The sequence below is a fragment of the Balaenoptera physalus genome, assembly GCF_965194825.1.
Source record: "Balaenoptera physalus genome assembly, chromosome: 7".
Lineage (NCBI taxonomy): Eukaryota > Metazoa > Chordata > Mammalia > Artiodactyla > Balaenopteridae > Balaenoptera > Balaenoptera physalus.
The window spans coordinates 86,702,172-86,727,426 of NC_138886.1; the positions used below are offsets into that span (position 1 = coordinate 86,702,172).

General features: G+C 42.9%; 1 protein-coding gene across 3 annotated transcripts in view; it reads left to right on the plus strand.

The window, feature by feature from the left end:
- AOPEP (aminopeptidase O (putative)) overlaps positions 1-25,255 on the plus strand; it is a 379,363-nt gene that overhangs the window by 270,655 nt on the left and 83,453 nt on the right. For 2 of the 3 annotated variants that reach the window (XM_082469688.1, XM_082469689.1), the window contains exons 11-12: positions 2,860-2,920; positions 5,125-24,212. In XM_082469688.1, coding sequence (XP_082325814.1) covers positions 2,860-2,920; positions 5,125-5,178 — 115 coding nt within the window. In that variant the 3' untranslated portion in view covers positions 5,179-24,212. Of the gene's footprint in view, positions 1-2,859; positions 2,921-5,124; positions 24,213-25,255 lie in introns of those variants that run through there. The other variant, XM_082469690.1, reaches the window with a different exon arrangement.

The following is a 25,255-nucleotide window of genomic DNA, read 5'->3' on the forward strand; positions in this document are numbered from 1 at the left end:
TTTTGCCTGTTCTCAGTCTTCTCTGGTGAAGATCTGAACCTCAGTTAGTAACATTCCGGGACTCAACTCCCCAGCCCCCGCCCTCCTCCATGCCATCCCCCTGCCATGCCACCGCTAAAGAAGTGTCTTTAAGCTAAAATTCCCTGAAGGAAATTTATGTCCCTGTCCTCTTACTCACTCCTCCATGGGCATGCACAACAGCTGTTCACCATCTTTTGTAAAATCACTTGAAAATGGCTCTGAAGTCACTCCCCAGACTTCTCTTCTTCGGGATATTTAATCCCAGCTCCCTTGACCTCCCCTGTGGGTCCAATGTGTTTACCCCTTTGATCATCACTACTGCTTTTTTCTAAATCCTTTCTAAATTCTCCGTCTTAAGTTGTGGCAGGTTTAAGAATGCCCATTTTCCTAGAATCCACAGCACAATGAAGCTCAGTTCCGAGTCAGACACTTGCTGCTGCCTTCCCGGGTATCACCTGAAGGATGGGTGACAGGAGCTTTTGGCCCCAGGGCTCTGGACACAGGAGGGTCTCTCTTTGGCTGTAAAGGAAGCAGATGAATGAGCTGCTTAGATAGAAGCACCGATGAAGGAAGGACAGGGAAGAAAATAGACCCTTGCTTCTAAATCAGGGCAAACAACTTAGAGTGCCAGCAGGGCCTCTACAGCTGCTCAAGCCCCGGGGCAGCAACTCTACCCCACCAAATGAACTGCCCACCTGGGTGCCAGGCAAGGTGCGGACGGTTTACATTCGTCCCAAACAAGAACAGGCCTTCCACTGAGCACTGTCTTCAATGGAAATTACAAGATTTGTCTTACCTTCCAGCCTCACAAATGTCACCAGAAAATAAAACAACCTGAAGTCTCCTTGGGCACTTCTCTAAGTGGCCCTTCTGCCCCACTTTCCTCCTCCTAGCAGATCAGTCATGCCAGTTGAGGGCATTTCCAGCATCTCTTTCTACAGCCAAGCAAATAAATCAAGCCCAAGAAAGAATAATGATCTTGATTTAAGGTGCTCTGAGAGATGCCTCCTCTCTTCTAGTCGCCCCCACCCCTGGTCCACGTGCGTGTGCACACACACTCACACACAGACATCTGAGGGCATGCACGCATGCACGCACGTGAGCACACTCACACACTTCCACACTCTCACAGCCTACAGAGGGGACTTGGCCATCTGCACTGAGTGGTGGTGTTAGATGACAAGAAATAGTGGGGAAAAGCCCAGGGATGGTGGCACCTGGCCTTTCATAGAGGCACAGCCAGTAATTCCACTGACCTGGGAACTGGACACACAGCCTAGGGAGGTGGTCACCTTCCCCTTATTCACTTCTGGCCTCTTCCCTGCCTGGTCGTCCCACAGATGGGCATCATCTTGAAAATGAATCTGAACCAGTTTCTTTCCCTCTTTGTATTTTCTGTTTTGAAATAGCAACAGTTGCCTCCTTCGGCAATCTTTGCTTTTGCCCTGGGCAGGGAAGACAGAGGCACACAGGTGACTTGCTTCTCAGTGGAGAAGAAAAGGAAGGGACAGTATCAGTCAGCCCCGTATTCCCCAAGCCCACCCCCCTCCTTCCCTCCCTCCCTTCTCTCTGTGGTCTAGCCCACAGCCCAACCAGCACAGGTGTGAGGGGAGCGCTTGGCCTTCAGCACCTTAACTAATGCAGACAGCGTTGTATCTTTCCACAACTTCTTTACAATTCCAAAGGGAGGGAGGAGGGAATATTACATATATGTAATATAGTATATAATATATAAAATTTAAAAAAAATACTGAGCTTAACAACTTGGGAATATCCTACTGGGAAAGGTGATTATTAACTTAAAAAGGAATAATTTTTATTGAGTCAACAATGAGATGTGTTTTCATTCACGCAAATAAAAAATATCTATGGGGATCCTCTCTTATGCCAAGAACCGTTTTAAGTGCTGGGTTTAGAGAAGTGAGTAAAACAGACTTGGACCCTGGTCTCAGAGAGCTTTGATCCAGTGAGGAGACAGTTAAAAGTCAAGTAACCAAATAAATTGCAGTCACAAACTGCGATGGATGCTGTGCCACAGAGGACAGGGAGCATGGAGGGTATGACACACAGAGCCTGGGAGAGGCTCCAGCAAGGCCTCTGTGGTTGGAGACACCAGGCATGAGCAGGAATTATCTAGAAGCCAGGGAGGAATTGCTTAAACTTCAGGAAGACAGTCTGTTGACCCTAAAAATATTGGATACTTAGTACATTTAAGGAGTATTTAAATCAGCAGGGCATGAAACCAAAAGATTTCAGCTTCCTTTGGATCAGACGTAACAAGCAATCATAATATTTCAAATAAAGCAGAATGCAGGCCTGCTTGAAAACAAGCAGCAGAAGCCATGTGTGCTCCATGGCTGTGAGCCTCTCAGGGCTCCAATAATGATTTGTCTCATTTTTGCTTGCTGTAGCCCACGCTCACTATAAAGTTGGAATTTCATTTTGGTGCACTAAGTGCTATAGTGTTCAGATTTCACTTTACTCCACCTCTTTCCAGGAAGCAGTCATGCCTGCTGTGTCCCATGAACATGCCCTATCCTCCCTGAATGGGCACTCCCAACCAAGAAGTTCCTCTCAAGACATTAAAAGCACCTATTGTGGTGTGCCTTTGATGCTTAGATTTCATCGTGTGCACTCTCTTTGACTGGAAAGGAGCTGTACTGAACTTGACCGGGTCCGCCTCCTCACTGTAACCTGCGACAGCATTGCTCTTTCTCCCGATTTCTCTGGAAGATGGATGCGGTGATGTGCCCGAATAGTTAGAACCATTCTGTGTAATAAGCGCTCTGTAACTTTTTCAGTCCTTTACTTTTTGTTGTTGTTGTTTTATTTTTAAAGGCTTGAGTTGTCTGTTGAAAACATCTTCCGAGACTGGCTGGAGACTTCCGGAATACCACAGGTGTGCTTAAGATAACTGCTTCCCGAGAGTCTGTGGAGAACAGTAAGGCTTGTTACTTAGTGTATCAATCATGACGATGATTTATTTGTATATACTTACAAAAGTAATCCTCTTGCTGAGTTGGACTATCCCTAAGTCAGGAAAATGATGGTCTCCCACCCTTTTAGGCCTGCATGGTGATGTGTGCCTCAGGCCCCTGCCTCTGGTGACCGTGGTGCTGTAGGTGGACATTCTGGTTGACCCTGAACTGAGTGTTAAATGAGGTCTTGCAAAGCGTGGCGTATAATCTGGGCGGCGTCACCCGGCAGCAGGTCAATGCTGCCATCGGGCCTCGAGCTCTGCTGTTTGGGTGCGGCCATACGCGTGAGCTAGCTTGCCTGCCGCGTCCCTCTGACCGGGCGTACCCGTAGTTTCTCCATCATCACCCCTGTGTGGCTGCCCTCGACTTCCTCCTCTGGCTGTGCATCTCTACCTCTGGCTGCTCTTCTCATCTGAGGGAGCAGTTTAGATTCATTTCTCTGTCTCAGGGACCGGGACCCACCCCTCCTTCAGCTTTCCTTCTCTCCCTCCCTTTCAGCCCATGGGCAACTCTGAGGGACAGACGGTTCCCAGGCAGCCCTCGCTGCGTGAGAATCACCCGGCCTGGGGCCTCCTCTCCCTTCCGCGCTCCCCGGGTCTTGTGCTTTGCGGAGCCTGAAGGGCAGCCCTGAGGGCCGACCCTAGCTAGAGCCTGGGCCCTGAGAAGTCTGAGGGTGGCATCCTGGATGCGGCTGGTCAAAGGACCCTGTAGGCCTGAAACTCTCCCAGCCTGGGCTGGCCCCCGGAGCAGCTGCAGACCCGTCAAGAGTGGGCCCTAGCGTCTGGGAGTGGACCCCCAAGGTGGTGAGAAACTCTGCCCCGGGCCCAGGCAAGCGGCCCTGTTAGCCTGCTCGTTTCTGGTTTCATGACCGGTTATATGAGCTTCCCCTTGGGAGTGTCTGAATGTCAATGAAGGTCTGTGAACCATGAAATTAAGGAACAGGAGGGGCGGTTCTCCATTACCTTTTCATCCCTCTACTCACATCTTTGTCCCGTTCTACCACACGGGGGGGAAGTGTCGGCCACCAGCCACCATGAGCTCGTTCCTAAAAAGGACGCATTGCCTTCGGTTCAGGAATGCATGTCACCTGTTAAAACTTATTTGTTTGGCCCAGTCCTTCTGGGAGTGAAGAAGAATAAACACGCAAAACAAAATGGGTGGAATAAGGCAGCACCTGGTCCTGGGAGGCAGTGCTTTCACCTTCGTGTATAAAATAATGAGCTCCTGTGATTTCTACGTCGGTGGCTTCCAAACCAGGCCACTAGCTGAGTACAAAAATCCCGGGAAACGAAGTTAAGGTTTGTCTGATCCTCAATAGCCAAGCCTTGCTCTTCTTGTTTTCGATGGGGGTGAGGTGAGGGCTGGGTATCCTCCGAAGCCGTCTGCCTTGTGTTCCTCGGCCAGGCTGTTGCAAGGCTCCCAGACAGTCTTAGCAGGGCCTGGAAGCTGGGAAGAGTTGGGAGCTCACAGAGCAGAATCCCACATTTCCTGGCCCAGAACAACAAGGCCACTGTGTTCAGCAGTTAGCCCCGAGGGAAGAGAAAAGAAAGAGTCCTTAATCGAGTGCCCAGAAGCAGGCGCACCCCACTCGGGCTGCAGCACTGGGGCTGACCCGCTTGCTCCCAGGAGGCTCTAATTTCCCCTGAAGAAGAAGAGGCTTTGCCACCAGCAGGAGGCTTTTGCTTTTCATTAAAAGGGGGAGGGGTGCGTGGAAGGGAGAGATTTGCCTCTGAGCGGTACGTTTTTTCCAAAGGTCTAGTTGCATTAGTGACAGCTTATAGCATAGACAAGAATCTCCGCTATAAACTGACGAAACCTGCTGTCAAAACACAGCCAGGTGCAATGAGGCCAACCCGGCTATAAATTGTATTTAAGACCCAACTGGTATTTCCTTGGGTGCTTAACTGTTCGGTAAAAACAACAGCGTCAGACAGAAAAGACCCTGATTTAGTGCACATCTTTCCATTGGTGAATGATCAGACGGCATCTTTTCATCTCTTCACCCATTCTCTGCCATTATTTATGTGGTTGATGGTGATTTACCTGCTCGCAGCCCTTTTCGCTTTCCTTGAGAGTTCCTTCTCGTTTCCACTTCAGTGAAAGACTCTGCGCCCTCTTGTTGCAGGAGCCTCACAGTGAATGGAACACCTTGTTCTCTGTCCCCATCATTATAATATAAAGTTACTGGTGTGTTTGGCCTGGAATGACAACCAGAGCACTGAAATCGTTCTGATGCTCTTTGTCTCATTGAAAATTTCTGTTCACCAGCAATTGAAGTCATTCACGACAAAAGAGTCACGTTCTACTGGTGAAGTTTTCATTCTACAGGTTACAGAGGCTTTTTGTCTTCTCTCAGGAAGGCTTGCCTTGGGGTTGGCCTCCATTTTCCTTTTTGCCCACATGAATGGAAATCATTTTTTTTTAATGTGGAAATAGCTTCAGCAGCTATAAAAGTAAGCACGAGCCCCAAAGAAGTAAAAGAAATTGGATCCAAACCTCTTTAAAGAAACACCCAACTCTATAAACTTTGACTTTGCAAACAGACTTAAAATGGATTGTGTCATTGGTATTATAGATGATTTCTTTTATGACTTTTTTCTGATTATAGAAGTATTACATATTGAAATATAAAAAGTTTGTAATAAGAAAATAAAAATGACCCAGAGATAATTTTTTGATAGAAATCCTTTCAGTCATTTTTCTGGTCTCCCTTTTCAAAAATAAAAATGATATGTTCTCTGTAGCAAGTTCAAGCACTACCAAAGTATAAAACATAAAAGCTCTTGCCCCTTTCAATCTTACTCTGCAGAGATAATCTGTCTGGTATGAGTCCTTCCACACATTTTCTGTGCTATACATTATGTAAATGTATATCCTTTAAAAAAAAAATGGAATCTTATTATCCAAACTTAAGGTTTTCATTTAAAAATATATCTTAAGCAATTTCCCATATCCCTTGATATAATTCAAGAGCAATGATTTTTAACAGCTGCATAGCTTTCTAATAAGTGGTACCATAATTTAATTTACTCAGACCCTCCCAACTGTTGGAATAGTATACATTATTTCTAAGAAAGTTGCCCATTCTGCTAATTTGACAGTTCTATAAATAGATTTTTATTTCTTTTCATGTTTGCCCAAAGATCTCCTCCCACCACCGGCCCATATGTACATATATTCCAATCTTTTTAAAAAACATTTATATGCAAATACGTTAGAAATAACTTTTCTCCCTCCAACCCTTCCTCTTTACTTCTTTATTTTAGTTGTTACAGAACTCTCTGACTCCTCCCTTTCTTTGATTTCCTGCCCACATTGCCTGATGTTCTTATGTAAATTTATAATTTTCTTTCCTTTCCTAGCACCTCCCCCACTTTTTCATTATATTTTGCTTGGACTAGTGCAGTAGCTAATTGCTCTTTTAGCCACCAAGCTGTCGCCCTTTCCTTCCATCATCTACATCAATGCTAAGTGAATCTTCCCCCAAACACAGCTTACATCCCTCCTCACCAGAAACCTTTTTCCCCATTTAGAACAATCTCTTGGGCTTACTGTTTGAGGCTGTCAGCAGAACTGCCCCAAGCTACCTTTTTAAACTTTATTTTCCACCACTGCTAGGCATATGCCCAATCATAATTATCAGTCTCCAAATAGTTACGAGCTGAAGTTTAATTTTAATTTAATCTAAATTTAAATTGAAAATCTAATAATACAGTCATGGTTTGGAACAACATGGGTGTGTGAATGAATCCACTTTTTCAACTGTCAATTCTATGAAATCTAAATTCAGACCAAGCATTTCTGAATCAAATTTAGCATCCAATTGAGATAGACTGTGAAAACACATCAGATTTAGACGACTTAGTACAAAAAAGTGACGGTAAAATATATCATTAAAGGTTTTTAAAATATTGGCTACATGTTGAAATGGTTATATTTTGGATACATTATAACCCAATGTATACACACCCAAGAAAATATATTATTAAAATTAATTTTAGCTGTTACAGCTTACATTTACATGTGGCAATTAGAACATTTTAAATGACAAATGTGGCTTGCATATATTCATATTGAATAGTGATGCTCTAAAGCTATTAGTTGAGTTAAAATCTGAGTGCATAATGCCTTAAAATCCCCCACTGAATAGATATAATTGAAATCGTCTGTATTTTTGTCAAATGTATGGATAAAGATGGAGCTGGCCAATCCGTAGACGCCCTTCAATCTGCTCTGATGGCATGAATGATCATAATCCACGGGTAAGGGGTCGGATGCTGCTTTCACAGCAGGCATTCATAAGGGTATGAACGAATTACCAGCCTCTCTTCAGTTCTTAATTTCAACTCCCAGGTGACCCATTTCCCCAGGTACCAACAGGTAACACAGTAACGCTGGTGAACCTCACAGCCCTTCTATGGCTTGGGCTACTCTTTGGGGAAAGCGCTCAGCAGCCTTAAATGGCAAAATCACAGGCAGCAGTGGCAGCAATGGGGATAGAGAGGGTGGGTAATGGCCAATCACATAAAGTGTCCTAGAAATAGGCAGGAGTCAAGCTCCCAGGATTTAGAACATCAGGTTATTGTGTCATCTTGGAAAATGCCTCTCCTTTCTAAACAAACACCTGCAAGTTGCCAAAGGCCACACAAGCAAATGATGGAAAACTTAAGTCTTGTAGGGAAAAATGCTGCAGTCACAAAATTGAGGAAACTTGATAAGACATGATGCAAGAGACTCCATGTCATTGGGGCCATGATGTGCTTTTAGCACAGAGCAAGCCAGGTGGTTTGTTAGAGGAATAACTTGTACGCTTCTTTTAGCACAGATTATGTACTATTATCAACATAATTTAAAGGCCCATTAGGATACTTAATCTTAGTGGTGTCTATAAAAATTCTACATTTGATGGTCATTCAAGAAAACTGAGACTGGTTATTTTGCAAATTCTAGAGAAATCATATTTTTCAAATTATATGTGCTATGAGATCCTTGGTTCTTTTATATCAATAATAGCAGTGGCCATAATGTGGTGTGCGTTTTGGGCTCCTAGTAATTTTGCTGTCATTCTTATTCAGTGGTTAGATTAACAATTTCTAAGTGACTAAACATCTTGTCAGGGATCCTTGGAGATACGTTCTCTGTCCTCACTTGGGGCAGGGCCTGCATTGTCGATGAGTCACCACTGTCACTTACTGGTCATCGAAACGATGGCCCTTCTTCCTACAAGCTCCTCAGAGTGATATACTGCTTGGCAGTCACAAGAGATGAGGAGAGATTTTATTGAAATACTTTCATTTTTAGCCTAATTTTCTTTATTTCTGGCATCTGTGGCTTCGTGCTCATATTAGTTAGCTCAGGCTGCCATAACAAAATACCAAACTAGGTGGCTTACATTTATCGTCTCACAGTTTTGGAGGATGGAAGTCCAAGATCAAGGTGCAGGCAGGTTTGGTTTCTCCCAAGACCTTTCTCCTTGGCTTACCGATGGCCACCTTCTTGCTGTGTCCTCACATGGTCTTTCCTCTGTGTGTGCAGAGAGCTCTGTCTTAATCTCCTATTCTTATAAGGACACCGGTCAGATTGGATGAGGCCCCACCCATGTGATCTCATTTTACTTTAATCACCTCTTTATGGCCCCTGTCTCCAACAGAGTCACATTCTGTGGAACTGGGGGCTAGGACTTCAACATGTCAATTTGGAGGGTACAAATTTAGCCCACAATAATGCTGATTCCCAATATTTGTCTGATTAGTTCCACATTACTTGTGAATCCTTTCAAAGTGACCTATAAAAATCACTCAAGTCAATCATACTGTATTTTATTCCCTTATAAATGAATATGCTTTGGATATAACTTTTTTGGTCCCAAATGACATTAGCATCCTGTCCACAAAAATTTAAAGTCTCTGATGAAATGAGAGACAAATGTGGGAAGGAAGAGTCCATTCTCCCAGGGAGAAGTAGGTAATTGAAGGTCTGTGCCAGGCGTTGTGTATTATTGGTGGCGTCCGATTTGACACTGTCCAAATGTATTGACCTCTTCACAGCGTAAGGCACCACATGAAACAGGAGACATTTTCCTTTGGTGCCCCAAATGAAAGCACTGTATCCTTCCTTCTTTTCTCTCCCTTTCAAAACCTGATTTCCAGAAAGAATTTGAATCTCATTCACAGTAATCTAAGACTAGACACCAAGTGAATAGTAAGGATTAAAAGTGTTTCCTCTCCCTTGAAGATTTCCTTTGTAACTGTGTCAGATCTTAGGCTTCGACAAAACTGTCAAGCATCCCAGACCAGATGGATGAGATCTGCTAGGGGACGCTTCTTCCAGGATCTGAAATCATACCTCCCAGCCAGGTGCCTTCCTTCCCTGCCCCTTCCCTTCTTTCTGTTAATGTTGCCCGTATATCCATCCTTTACGAGGGACTGTGCATGACTCAAAGATGAGAGAAACACAGGCTTTACCCTCAGGATGCTTAATAATTCAGTAGGAAAAATAGATACACAAATAACCGACCTAAGGCAGAGAGCGGTAAGTGGTGTAAAACTAACTCACTTTGAGTTGGGAAGAAAGAGGTCATTTTGCATTTGTGGAAGCAGAAAGGATTGAGGTGCCATTTAAAGTTCAGTCTTGAAGGACAGGTAGGGGAGAAGGTCATTTCAGTCAGGGGGAGTGACATGTTCAGCGTCTAGTGGTGGAAGCTAAGTGTGCATGTTTGAGCAGCATGGGGCAGAGTCAGATCTCAATGATGGGGGTGAGGGGAGGTGTTGATTAACTAGCTTGTCATAGCATGATTAAGGCTCTGTGGGTAATGCCTCAGGACAAGGGGAATGGAGGCAACTTCCCCGGGGGGGGGAGGAGCGGAGGAAAAGACCCACCCTCCTAAGTGAGCCTTACTCTCACTCTTAGCTCACTTGCCCCAGCCCCGGCCCCTGCCACCCTCTAACCAAAGCGATTCCATCCCCCAAAATAGACAGGTGAATGCAATTCATAGTGATAAAATACATCAGGTGAATGTACTCTGACTACCATTTGGAACAGTGATCTCTCCCTCTCCATTTTCCTTCTTAGGAAGTAGTTTATTGTTGCGTGCTTTGCATGGAGAGCAGGATCTGCAAAGCGGATTGATTAGTAAGGCAGGACACAGCCAGACTGCACAGGGCTGAATGTGATGATGAAGAGTTCTCACAAAATGCACCGAAGTCTCGTAGAAAGTGTGCTAGTGCTTGAGTGGCAGTTAGATACCTGGACAGGTGGGCCGGCAGCCTTGCTGGAAAGAAAACTCCCTGGATGAAGGGTCACGTCTTTCCCCTCCACGCAGGTACTAGGGAGTCTCGTGGAGTGAGAGGCACAGTTAGAGAGACTTTTGGTCCTTGGTTTTCAACTTTTGAAATTTTATGTCTAGAAGCTATTCATTTACATGGATACTTTTAAAAAGCGTCATTAAGTATCTCGATGGCCATTGGTGTCTCCCCAGAAAACACATCTACAGGTGCCCTCAAAGAAATGAGTAGGAAGGGACATGAAACAAGTACAAGTTCACGCAATGCAGATGATGTGGCCAAATCCTGCTAAGTGATGAGGGAGAACACTGAGGAAATTGACTGGGACCCAAGACCCACATCCTTCAGAATCTCAGATTTGATATATAAAGATTTTTAAAGCAAGCTCAGAGGAAGGCATATGATAATGGCTTTCTCAGTTGAATGAAAAGCATTTGAGAACTTTTTTTCTTTAAAAAGGAATAACAATTCTAAACTGGCCCAGATGGACACAGACATGTTCAGGATGTAACAATGTGGAGAGAAATCCTGTATTTGCTTGGTGGACTAAGGATAAACCTGCTGTTCTGCCTTTTGAACCAGAAGGAAAAGGAAACAGGAGCCACTAGCTCTGGAAAGTCTGTTTGGCTCAGTTCAGTTGATGGAGACAGTTGGTAGTGGCCTGTGCACACGTGGGTTTTAATAAAGAGATAAGGCTGGGTATCTTCTAGAAACATAGCTTTGCAGGCTTGGGTTGGAGGCCCCCACCTAGTCCAGTTATACTGAGACCTGGTTTTGGAATAATCCAGGAAGCTGTTTAAAACTTCAGGTCCCAGACTCAGGCCACACCCTCTGAATGAGGATCACCATAAGGAGGGCTGGGACCGCCTGATAGAATCCATAATTATGTCATCTTCTAAACTATATTCTGTGAAAAGGGTTCTCCTTCTTTGCCGAGTACAATCTGAACTCTTAGAGGCCTTCACTTTTATGTTCTTCCTGAGCAATCCAAATATTTGGCTTTGTGGTTTAGTTTATTCATTCAACCAATATGCCTAGCCTTGCACTGGGCCGTGGACATACAAAGCTGAAAGGGCACAGCCCCTGCCCATGAGCCCATGGTTTGTGGGAGCATCTGCAAACCAACCATTGTTCAAGGTGTGCTCAGGGGGCCTTTGCTCTGAGTTTGAGACCTATGGGGAACCGTAGAGGTTGACTTCTGTATTTGCCAAGTTCAGCCAGGAGGCCAAGTCCATTAGAAGACAACATGCTTGGAGGCTGGAGACTCGGCTGTACCACCCCCATCCCCCCTGCCCCCTCTTGGTCACAAGTTGGCCAGCTTATTGTGCAAGGGAGCCCATGTGATTGTCCTCAAGGTGCAGTGTCTGGTGGGTCATGTTTGAACATACAGGCATTACCTATTCTTCAGGTTCATACATATTGTGCACCCACAGAAAGATTCACTTAAATAAGGACATTGTAGCTCTTGTAAAGAGTGATTCTATTTAACAGGATTTCCTTGAGCAGTGCTTTATCTGCTTCATAGAGAGAGATCTTTAGAAAGAAGGAACAAGGTAAACTCAAAGAATTATGACAAGGATATCAACTTCGGATTACAAACCTTTTGTCAATAGAAAAGACATTCAATTCTGCCTTTTAAGAAGAACTGCCCCTATTCTCTCTTCTATTAGGCTGAAGACATACTCTGGTAGACTCTTCATCAAAGGCGCATTATTCTATATTTGCATCGTGCTCTTCCCACACCCGGGGGAAAGCCCTGAGACCTAGCAGTGCAGTGAGTTGTGTACATGGGTGCACACACACGCAGGCCTCCTTGACTCTTTGACATCGCACAGCATCATTGTACATGCTGGTGTTCAGATCTGCATCCCAGGCCTGTGGGCATCAGCTCCTACTGTGGCCGTTCACAGTGCTCACGGGATTTCTGCCCGTCTCTGCTGCCGGAGCACCTGCTGACAACGAAAGCTATTAGGAACACTTGGCCGCTTTTAGAACATGGGGCTTTTTTCTCCTCTTTTGTGGAGAGCCATTATGTCGTATAAAATAGGTGTACATTTAATATCTGCGTGGTACATATCTCTTGGGTGTGACCTCTACCGCTTCATGGTGAAATTTTAGGCTTTTCTGGTGTTGCAGGACTTTCAGTCTGCTTTAGAATCCTTGGTAGGAGCAAGTCTTGTAGAAGAGCTCATCTGTTCATCCGTGGGGTAGCTGTGCCCCAGGAGTGGTATACTGATGTGCCCAAGCTCATAGCCCTAGTTAATGGCAGAGCCAGGGCGTTGCTCTAGGACCCTGAGTCCTCAGTCTACCTGACATTGTATATTTTTAGCAGAGTTGCTTTTAATCCAAACTAGCTTGGTCCCATTCTTGACTTAGTTTTTACAATACCTATAAGGAGATAATAAATGAATACAGCAGAAAGCCTGAGCAGGGATGATTTTGAATTTAATTAATGACTGCTCTTTTTCCTGAATATGTGCATTTCTATTCTTTACAGGGCCAAAAAAAAAAAATGTGCTTTGTGTGTACAGTAATGTGAATCTCACATTCCAGGGCTTTTCATATGTGTCACAGGTATACACGACCCTCTTCCATTTAAATATATCTAAATGGTAGCCCTGTATGTCTGACAAAATACTTTGCATAGAAAGTATGGGGCATTATTGTATTGAAGAGCTGGTATCTTTTTTGGAGTGAATGAATGCGAGTGTATGTAGAGATTAGGTCTTTGTCTTTGGAAAGATACAACTATTCCTCTCTTGAGTTGGAAACCAAATTAAATAATAAATACCAGGTGGCCAAAACAACAAATGAGAAAAAGCAATTGGTTGAACAGAAAAGTGTCTTTTTGTACCTTCTAAAGCATTTAAGGGATGATTCCCATATCTGCTTATTTGCTTTCAAAAACAAATGCCAACTACAGTCCCTGGCTTTTGCCCTCGTTTGTCCCGTCTGCTGACCCAGAGGAGGAGAGTGTCAGTGGCACAGCCCAGTGGCAGCCAACCAGCAAGTGTATCACAGGTCAGGGTAACAGTCAATGACTGTCAAACTGTCCAAATCCAAACGTGTGTTTAAAAAAGGGCAGTGTTCGTGTCACACATATCTCTGAATGGCAGTTGTCCAGGATTTATTGGCGCTTGGTAACAAGTGTGTGTTCAGCTCATTCCGCAGAAGACCCCATCCTTCCAGGTCGGTCCTCCGCCTTGGGCCTTTACAAGCTCAGTATTTCCTGCTTTTGATCCTGTCTAGTTATAATTGCTACCATCACGCTCTGAGTAGGATTCAGACAATTTGATGCATAAGAAGCAAAGCTGCATTATTCTGAGGTTAGTGAACAAGAGTGGAGGCTGGATGGAGGAGGAGAGTCAAGCGTGTTACATGCAATGTGCTGTTTTCACAAAGCATGCGGTAGTGAAGTTTTGTTCTGCAATATTCTATGTTGGATGAAGGAGATAACTGATACATTAGATGCAGCTTCGGAGAGAGCCCTACACCACTAAGCTGTGTGCCTGTGGGCGAGCCACTTGCCTTCTCTGTCTGAGTCCTCACTGCTTCTTTGGGGAATGAGGGGAACAGGCCTAGGCGAAGGTCAGAGCCACTTTGAGCCTCATGTCACCGTATGCTGTGCCCAGTACCTCGCTGAGGCCTCAGCTCCTGGTTACCTCTGAAAGGAGGAAGTTGGAATTTACTTTTCCTCTGAGTGTCTTCCTTTCCTCTCCAGGAATCTGTTGAACTGCCCTCAGACTGAAAACTTGCCCTTAGTTAGGAGTGATATCGGGAGAGTTTTCATATGTTTTGTCCTGAGTGGTGTTTTACAAATGTACACTATCAAAAAAAAACCCCTGTTTGTGCCTTTCTTTTCTCTTCCACTGGAAAATTGTTATATGAAAGATTATCAGGAGAAATCTTAAGTAATAATCAATCTGCCAGAGCATTTATGCTGGTTGATCATTGAAGGATAGGCATTTGGTACTAATTAAAATCAATTATTCACAGATATTAACCTGTTTGACCCTCAGGAGATGAAAAAAATTTTGGTAGGGTTGTTAATGTCTTAAAATTCCTGCATATCAATAAAAACTGCAGGTGAGTTTTACCTTGGACAGTGGCAACTATTGCTAGGATACATTTTGAGACATAAAAGTAAGTACTGGTATATGTCTGTTGTCCAAATGACCTTGGGAAACATCGTCCAGTGAGTTCTAGGTTGCTTTTTGAAGGAGGGGAAAACACTGGGGGCAAATGCTCCAGAAGGAGCACTTCATTTTTATGCTGCTTTTATAGTTAAATCAGAGTATTTGCCACTTTAAAAATAAAAACAGAGCCAATAATGAAATATTTATGAGAAATTGCTACAGTGATTGCTGCATAGTCTGTAGCAGAATGTTGCAGTGCTCCTTATATTGAGAAAGTAGAACCTATTAGGTGTTGAGGTATAACAAGAAATGATTAAACCCAGATGCTTTCCTAAAATTATATTTTCAGTGCATTTATATGTCTGTTACAAACTGTGCTACATGCTAAAAATATTTTCCTTTGTAGGCCGAGGGAAATTTCAAACCACATCGAGGGCATCATAGATCAGATGGTTTTTCTTAAGAGCGTTAAGGGCATCCTGGTTGTTATCAGCCCCGACTTTACAATATGATATTATTTATGCCCCAAAGAGTCACAGTTCGGTTCTTAATTTCAGCAACTTTATTGGCATGAAAATGCATGGGAGGTAGGCCAGAGTCAATACATCAGAACGGGGGACTGAGACTCCAGGGGCACAAGTGACAATGCGACTAGACTGGAGAGAGCCCCTTCATCCCTGTGGCCTGTTGCCCTGGGGAGAAGTCACCCCCCCAGGTCCAGTGGCTCCTTTGGCCTTTGCTCCAAGGACTCCATCTCCTTTTCCCTCTGTGCTCTCTCCCTTTTCCCTCAGCTATGCGTGCTGAAACTTCATATTTTGTGTGGCCAACCAAAGACACATTCTCTTTAAGACTCTTCTTGGTTGTATTTATTACAAAGTTGGCTTCTCCTGAGTTCTCACTGGTTCTCTGCTTCTCAAATTGTATTTCTTCATCACTGCCATTGATGTTGTAATTGAGGGATGTCTGCCTGGGTTTGGCATAAATACTTATAGTGAATTAAACTGTAAATGGGTAAATCCAAGAATATATAGGTTGTGTAACTCCCTATAGAATTGTATTTTTTATTTAATCCTTCTCCCCTCCCCACAGTACACTGGGGTATACTATTTTGCCTATTAGAATATCCAGAATGAAAAAAGGGCTATCATTTTATTGAGTAGGTGCATTTTATTGAGTACAATGCTCAGTACATTAGACATAATTGCTATATACTTTTTCTAGTCACAGCTCTCTAAGACTGACATCATTATTATACCCATTTTATAGATGAGGAAAAGCAAATCTGTCTAACTTAAAAGCCCAAGTTCTTAATTATTACATTGGTTTTAAATGCATGTAGCTACTACTAGGATTTTAGATGTTTTTGCATCTAGCAGCAGGTCGTGCTGGTATCTTCAGAGAAGAATGTAGAAATATCAAATTTCATTTTATGGTCTTGCTGTAACAACAGTGGGCTTATTGTTTTGAGCGAGGTGGGGTCAGAAACAGAACGATCTCCTTTATACTCAGGCATACGAGGAAGAGAACTTGCTCCATTTTGTCCACCAGTCCTTTGGGAAGGGACAGGCCGTGGTTTGCAGTGCCTCGGACGTGTCATATCTCTGCAGGCTCTGTCCAGTGGCATCGTGTCTGTGGGGTGGCTTTTTATTAGGATGTCACAACTCAGTTATTTTGAGACCTTTCAAAGGTTACTTAGGTTCAAAATACGAGACCGGCTTTTGTTTCTGAGGGGAAAGAGGAAGGGAATTAGCATTTACTGGTCTACTTGGTGCCTCTCACTTTATGCACCATCTCATTTCGTTCTCAACACAGCTCTGCGAGGCCGGTTTCCTAAGGGTTGTGTGACATGCTCAGGGTTACATAGCTTCTAGATGGCAAGAATGGAGGGTGCCTAGGTCTAAGTTCTCAGGTGTGTATTTCCCATTACACGTGGCTTTGTACAGAGGTACTTAAGCCACATTCACAAGCCAGCACCGAAAACAGCAACAGCATATTTGGTTGTACGTTAGCATGATTTCCAGTGCCCTTGAACCTGAGAGCAAGGCAGTGAAATAAGAAGTGCTCAAACAGAAGGCAAAGCTAAAACAGACCATAGTATTTAAACTGTAAATTGAAATCCATAATTATAAAAACAGTCAAGTGACCAGAAGATTGTTAGGTTTGAGATTCTAACATACCTAATATTAATATGAATATAAATTAGCTGGGTGGATTCTTAAATTCTGCATATTAGGAGATGTTTATGAGTCTAATGAAGCTCTAATGTTCTTTGTGGTCCTTTTCCATCTCATACTACTGAGCACAAAAGCTGTGTTGTGTGTAGAATGGCTGGGTTTATCCCTACTAGAAAGAAGTTATGTTTGGTATCTAAAGAACAATGAGAGTTTGCTGCCTGGCTGATCAATGGTGGATCAAGTTCACATTCCCGGGCTCCTACTCTCCCACCTACACATGCAGGGGGTGGAAGCAGAGCAAAGGGAGGGAGGATACCTCCTTTTTTCACGGGGAGAGAGAGAGAAGAGATGTGAGCTCAGGATTTCCTAATATGGACACAGCTGGGCCTGTGTAGCATTAAACACTGATTTAATCCACTGCTGGAGGAAACATCCTACAAAAAGTAGAGATTAGCAGCCAATTAATTCTGGCCCTTCCCATTGTTCTTCTGGAACATCTCTTATATGGATCTAAATGTTTGGTGAACAAACATTCTGGAAAATAGCTTTTTTCATATATTGTTTACATCTGGGACAGCCATCTCCCCCCAGTTGTGATGGATTTTATTCTTCCTACACTGTGTGTGTATACATATGTACGTGTGTGATCCTACTTCTCTATAGAGGTAAGATGACTTAGGCCTATTCCTCTTGTGACTTTGCAAATTGTGACTTCATGGGGTTCCTTTGGGAGACCAGATGATAGGCAACAGAGTCTGAGTGCCAAGATTTTTAAAAATAGAAATGTTGGAAAAAGAAAAATAGACATGCCAAGGGCCACAGACTCTAGGGAGCACGGGCGCTCCATGTGCACACACTTACAGATACCACACCCATTCCATTTTAGGGAATAACCAAAGGGACCCAGACGTGAGTATCTGCTTTTCAAGCTAGTGAAATGTTAACATATATGTTTGTGTTTTAAATTAGTAACTAATATCATGGGAATTCCCTCGTGGTCCACTGGTTAGGACTTGGCACTTTCACTGCCGGAGCCCGGGTTCAATCCCTGGTTGGGATTAATAATAGTTAATAATAAATAAATAATATCTTATAAGGCATTTTGCCAGAGTAGTTTCCCTGTAGTGTGTCTTTTCTAAACAAGGAAGCCCATTTGGTTAGAGCACGGTACCCAAGACTCAAGCTACCCGGGTTGCTTTCTGTGTGAAACAGTAGCTTTTGCACGCAGCAAAGGGTCTTTTCCATTGGTACCCACTGTCCTCTAATCCTAGCCAGCAATCTTCCAAATGCAAAATGCTTGTTTCCAGGGAATGTGTGGCAGCCATCAACATAATTAGAGCATTGTTCACAGGGGATGAGTGGGAAATACCACCTCATGTATACAGAATTCCAGGTCAGCACTAAAATCAGGGTCCTTGAAGACGAGGATCTATGCTCTTTCAGTCAGAATCCAGAATCATATTAACCAGGAACCTGGAAAAAACTCTAGAAAGTCAAATATCCATCCATTCTTGCCTTCCTTCTGGGTAATGTTGAGATCTTCCATTTCCACTTCTTTTTAATTCTTGTGTGTGTGTTGTGTGTGTGTGTGTGTGTGTGTTGTGTGTGTGTGTGTGTTGTGTGTGTGTGTGTTGTGTGTGTGTTGTGTGCGCGTGTGTGTGTGTGCGCGCACAGGCACGCTTAAGTAATCATCTGGCCCTGAAGTTTATCCCTAAGAGTAAGCCATAGGAAATGCTACCCTAGCTCAGCCCGACAGCCCATCCTGTCCAGCTTTGTGTCTGCCATCTGCCCAAAGGGACTTATTGTAATAGAACACAATAGGTGGCTGTCCTCTGTGGCATTGACCTTGAAATTTAGATGTCTCCCAAACGCCTGGAATTTCTTCATAGTGACCTATTAGAGATGGGTCATCATTAAAATGATCCAAACCAGTGGTTCTCAACACAGGCTGCCCATTGGAATCCCTGGTCAGGGAGGGGGACTTGTAAAATGACTGACGCCTGGGGCCCACTTTCGAAGATGGGAATCTAAGTGGTCTGGAGTGCCTCCTGGGCACTAGGATTTGTAAACCCTCCTGGTGATTCTAATGAGCAGTCAGGGGTTGGCAACCACTGATCTAAAACCACACCTACGTAATTTTATATTTCACCTGTGAAACTCTTTAAGATTATAGTGTCCAAGAATGTTAAGTGCCTGTAAAGAACTGCAGTCATGTGGGGATTGAGGAGGATATACTTATACTTGTTTTCTAAAATGTCTGTTTCAATAGACCTTTATGGTATGGGATTATATTTTACGGGCTGTGTTTTAATGTATGGTTGAGCTGATCCACATAATAAGCAAATATCTTAAGCGAGACAGTCGGGCTAGATGTTCCCTAAGCTCTCATGCTAGAGTAGAAAGAACACTACATTTCCAGCCAGGAGGTCTAAGGGCCACACAGTATGAGATAGTAAAAGCACTATACTTCCCTGAGACTCAGTCTCTTCATCCTGAAGATGGGACAGTATGAGAAACAAACAGAACAGCCTGTATGTGGAAGTGCTTTGTAAACTTAATCCTGTACAAAACTGGCCACTCTGGTTCTTTCTACCAGTTCTGAGGTTCCACGGTCTCTGATATATGTAGTACTTCAGCACTTTTTTTGTCTTCAGGTCACTTTCCTCCAGCTTCTAGTGACGTTGTGTTGCTTCTTAGTTCCGGTAGTCTACACTTTGATAAGTAACAACTGCCTTCTCTTGTAAGCACATCGCATGTGTCATTTGATCTTCACAACTCTATGAGAAAGAGGCTTAAAGAGGTCAGACAGCTAATATGTGGCAGAGCCTGGATTCAAACCCAGACAGGCTGTCTGCGCACTCTTTATACCATGCCGCCTTACCGCCTGGTCATACTAGTCTCTTGAGGACAGGGATGGTGTCTTATTCGTCTTTGTGTTCACAAAGTCTAGTGCTCTGTTTTGCAGTAGGCAAACTCAATGTTTGTTAAGTGAATAACCCGTCTATATGTTCCTCTGGTTTTGATATCAAAAGTGATAAAATACTTGGTTGGTTAACATTTTTATATTAGTCCTCTGTGATGTTTGTATAGTATATATTTATTTTTGGCTTTATTTTTTTAACAGTTCTTTTGCTCCAATTTTATAAATAGGGTATAATCATATGTCCTTACCTTCTATACTTCACTTCTAAGTGTTAATGGAGCGAACTATTAGAACCATAAAACTTTTTTCAGACGCCCTTCCTCCCTCCAAAAGAGAAAAAGAAATTTAAAGAAAGAAAAAATAAACCCAGAATATTTTATTTATTTATACTCCTCCTTGTCCAAAAGAGAGTTAAGCAAACTCTTAGAAAGCAAAATATAGCATGATAAAAGTAACTTAAAATAAGAAAACTGAAGCAATGTGAAAATAATGTTAGGAAAATAAGATGGGGCCAGGAATTACATTAGCATACAATATGCACCCCCTGAAGTTCCTATACTTGGCTTAATGTAGGGTCACAGAGCTTTCTAGAAGAAGGAAAAAGGATCAATTTGCAGTGTTCATGAGGTAAAACAAACCAGTTGCCTAAGTCCAACTATTCCTGACGTTGATACTACGGGGAAGTTTTTCCTATCGGTCCTCACAGAAAATTACTATTTAATATAATAAACAACCATCTAAAACCATCCTTACGGTAAACATTGTGATGGATTTTATGGGTTGTTTTTTATAATGCACCTCAATAAAGGTTGATGGCTTCTTCCCAGAACATAATTCGATAAAAGGAATTTCACAGAGCACCAGTAAGATGCATCCCGCACCAGCTGTGAGGTGGTCTGCCTTAACCCAAGAAAATCTTAGACTCTCCTGGGTAGGAGTTTTGGTATCCGCAAACTCTGTGAACCTCCTGACAATTGGTGTGGGGGGTGGCTGTGCACCTTGGTGTATTTTTCTCTGGGGAGCCAGTAGTTGATAGCAAACGCTTCATCAGATTTTCAGAGGGGATCAAGAAATGGAAGAACTGAGCATGCTCCCTCAGGCAAGCTCTGTAAAAGTTTTTGAGCAACAGTGAGTTCAGGGTTATGGTTACTAAGAGGAGAGATTCTGTCAGCCAGGTCACTGCAAAGCAAGTGTGGGATGGATTTCCTTTTTTGAAAACTATGCTTTATAAGGACTTCCACTGAGAAGTTCATTTGGCAGGGCCAAAATCTTCTTCAGAAAGAAATTAGGCATTCATTCTAACATAGAGACAAAATGGGCAATAATACAAATTATAATTTTTCTGAAGTCAAATAAGTCAAATAAAAAGATATCATAAAGGAATGTTACATTTTAAAATGATAGAGCAAAATTTAAAGACATAAACATTGGATAACTTTGCCTCTAATCCTTGCTTGTTATTATTTGCAACTTAAACTAACCTTGATTTTATTTCCAGACATGTGTAGACTCTTACCTTGTAATTTACCCTGAATATATGTTGGCTATAGAGCCCTTCTGAAACCAGCAAAAGCTTCTGGACCTTTCTACCTTGTTTGGTATTAAAAAGTCTTTTGACTTCTTATAGTGGATAGTTTTCCCTCTGCTGTGCACAAGGGAGTATAATTTGCCATCTGAAGCTGTTCGGTCTAATTAAAGGGCTTCCCTCATTTGCCCTTTCAGCCTTCTGGTTGCCTAGGAAGGCATGCTACTGCATCTCATTCCTCTGGACTGTACCTCATCACCAAGCAGAGGCACACGTCCATATTAACAATATGAAATTTGTATCACTATCATTTTCCAGTGAAAGGAGTCATTTCAAGGAGTTACTTCCTCTCGACTAAAAAAAGAAAACAGAAAAAGGTTTTTCCCTCCAAAAGTAATCTCCAGCCACTAGGTTAAGTACTGTTTTTATTTTAAAGCAATGGCATTTTCCTCAGCTTCTGAAATTGTCTTCAGCTATTATAAACTGCTTTGACAAGAAAGTTTCTTAAAACATTTTTTTTTCAAAACTTGCATCTCTACTAGACAAGCCATTTTTAAAGATATAATTAAAATAGAAGACATCTGTTTTTAAAAGATAGCTTTAAAGTGCTTTCACCACATTTTCAAAGACAGCTATTAGAGTATTCATCCCCAGCTACAGAATTCAAATTTTTAAAAAGTCGTCTTCTTCAAGTTTCTCCACATCCTACCTTCACTGGGGTCCCCTGATGAAGAAAGGTAGATTTAGGCGGACAAAAGGAGAAACGTGTTGAGGTTATATTGAACATGATCAAAGAGAATTAATACTTTTCCAGGGTCCTGAAATATGTTACTATTTCATTCCAGATTAAATTCAGCTCCTACCACCATTTTGGGATACAATTTTAGTGAATAATATATGAGGGAATTAGGAACTTTTATTTCCCATTTCTATTTTTATTTTATTTTTTAAAAAAGGTCATTTTAGAAGTACCCTGGCAATGTAACTGATAACCCATGGTGTCTCCTTTTTAAAAATGTATAATTCTGTGCTCTTTACAAATTAAGATATTTTAGTAGAGACACAAGCAGGAGTTAATTAGAAAGATCTTCTTAAGATTCTCCCCCATGAAATTTCATATGCCATTCATTCAGTCATTTATTCCTTTATCCTTCCATTCACTTACTTAACACATTTATTGAGCATCTACTATGTGCCAGGCAGTGTTTTTAGTGACTGGACAAAAATCAGGAACAGAAGGGACAGGATCTCTTTCTTCCTGGACCTTAAAATCCAGTTGGGGAAATAGATATTCGATAAATTAATAAAAAATAGTTATAATAGAACTGTACAACACAAGAGTGAACCCGAATGTAAACTATGGACTTTACTTAATAATGTATCAAATATTGGTTCATTAATTGTAACAAATTCCCAGCACTGATGCAAGAAATTAATAATAAAGGAAACTGGGGGTTATGTTGGCACACGGGAATTTTGTGCTATCTGCACAAATTTTTCTAAAGAATAATGTCTCAATAAAAATAAAACATTTTAGGGCTTCCCTGGTGGTGCAGTGGTTAAGAATCCGCCTGCCAATGCAGGGGACACGGGTTCGAGCCCTGGTCCGGGAAGATCCCACATGCCGCGGAGCAACTAAGCCCGCGCGCCACAACTACTGAGCCTGTGCTCTAGAGTCCACGAGCCACAACTACTGAAGCCCACGAGCCCTAGAGCCAGTGCTCCGCAATGAGAAGCCCGCGCACCACAACGAAGAGTAGCCCCCACTCCCTGCAACTAGAGAAAGCCCGCGCGCAGTAATGAAGACCCAACGCAGCCATAAATAAATAATTAATTAATTAATTAATTAAAAAATTATTTAAAAAAATAATAAAAATAAAAAATTTTAAATATCTATAAAAGATAATTACTTTCAAGGAAATAAATAGGAAAAAATCGTGGGATGACATAATTTGGATTGGGGAGTGAGGAAGACCTTTCTGGGGAAGTGTTGTTTAAGCCCAGCACTAGAGAATAAGTAGGAGCCAACCAGGCAAAAAAGAGAAGGAAATGCATTCTCAGTAAAGCAAAGTGATACCATTTGAACTACCTTTGTAAATACGATTCTGGTTTCTTTGTGGAGAAGAAAGATTGAGGGGGTGGGTTTGGGGGGCAAGAGGACAAACAAGGAGACAAGTTAGTAGGCACTTAGAATGGACCACAGCTTTTGCTACCCACTCAAAGTCCTAGAAGAGCAGAGTAACAGTAGGATGTTTTCTTGCTCAGCTTGTGCCAGAAACCGTTAGATTCTCTGTGAACTCGGTGCTAGCAAGAAAGGAGACTGTCAATGGCACGGAGATGGTGTTCCCAGGTCTCAGTTCCTAAGGTCTTTCCACTGGCTCAAAGGGATTTTTAGAATGAGGAACAATCTTGTGTGTGTGTGTGTGTGTGTGTATTTGAGACCACAACCAGATGAAAATTATAAGGGGAAAAAGCTTTCAAGTACTAACTACCCAGCTGTAACAGCAGATTTTCATAGAAGTCTGTATAAGGTTTAATTTGCAATAGTTATCTTTCTTCCTGCTGCTGGATTGTTGGAATTTACTTTGGTTTTTGTTTCTTCCAAGACTACATGTTTTTAAATTGTTGCTAAATCAACAAAGAGGACACTTAAGAGAGGTCCATTTAGGCATGGCACTGTACATCAATATTGAACTGTTTGTATCAGGGATCTTAGACATGGTGAATTCCCAAGAAAAAAAATTCTAGTGGGTAAAGGGAAATGTCAGTCAGTGATAGATCTCTATTGATTCTGGAACTGTTATTAGTAGCATGGAAGCTTAAATAGTTCAAAGTTTTATTTCCATTTAAAATTAAGCAGCTCTGCAATTACATAATCCACTTCATCATTTGTAATTTCTACCTGCCTATATGGATGTGCATTTGAGGCTTGCAAGCCTATCTATTTTTGTGCATTTCTTTTACAGTACAAAAATTGTATGTGATGGTTGTACATTATATATAAAAAGATTCAATAACACCTTGAAAAAATCTTTAGCAAACGAGCATGCATTTCATAGCACTTAGCTAATAACGGTTAATATGTTGATTTAACTCTACATAGGTTTTTTTTTTTTTTTTTTAAATTCCTGTTAACACAAACAACAAGTCAAGAATCTCCCGTTTGAGCAGTCCTGTTGTTTGTTTTAGGAAACAGAAGTGCATCATCAATGTAATTTTAAGTTAGTCCAGTTATGAATCTGGGATGAAGGGATAAAATAAAGTTTTCGACTCTGATGTCTCCATTAAGAAGCTCCCCTTTGTGTAAAATACTCCATGGCAAAGTTGCTTCTATTTAAAGTAGTGAGTTTGATCTTGGCTTTGATCTAAAGCTTTTGATCTTGAAAGAAGGATGGAGTAGCAATAAAGAGAGGGCAAGACAGATTTTCTTTAAAGAAATGCGATAAAGTTAAAGGAATGGTCAACATCAGCAAACGCGAGTGCGACCCGACTCTTCTCCCAAAGCACTCACCCCCCAGGCTGGTTCAGCCCACTTCTGATGAGGATGGAAAGAAAGCCTTTTGGGGGTCGGCGGAAAAAACTGAGGGTATTTCACACTTTTATAAACTGAGTGGAAAGTTTACCGCTATTTATGAAGACGTACTGTCCCCTTCTTAAATTCTACTAGTCGCTTTGGAAGGGTCCACAGGCCGGGCAAGCGCGGCGCCGGCCGCGTTCACCCAGAGCGCGTTAGCTCCCGCGACGCGCGGGCGGAGCTCCGGGTTCGCCTTTCACGCGCTCGCGGCTTCTCCCCCAGGAGGTCACCTGCCACCGCCCCGGAGTCCGGAGGGGCCACTGAAAAAGGTCAACTCAATGGCGTCTAATCCATTCCCAGAGAAAACTCCATTAGGAAAGTTCCTTTCCCTCCGCGAAGGCCATCTGGACACTTAGGTTTCTGACCCGCAGGGCGAGTTCAGGCTGGCCGCGGGGGTTGAGGGAGCTTTTGCCGCTAAGCCTTTACGCCTGTCGGCGGGCAGCAGTTTTCCTCCCACCGCGGCCAAGAAGCCCTTTCGCGGTACCCGGGGTCCCGCAGGCTTGTGGGCTGGAAAGGTAAGTGCGCGCGCCGGGGATCGGCCCGCGCGTGGGAGGGCGCGGGCAGGACGCAGGGAGGAGAAGAAAGATGTTTGCGAAGAGAACAATAACACAGGCGGCGCGCCGGCGGGGGTGGGGGCGGAG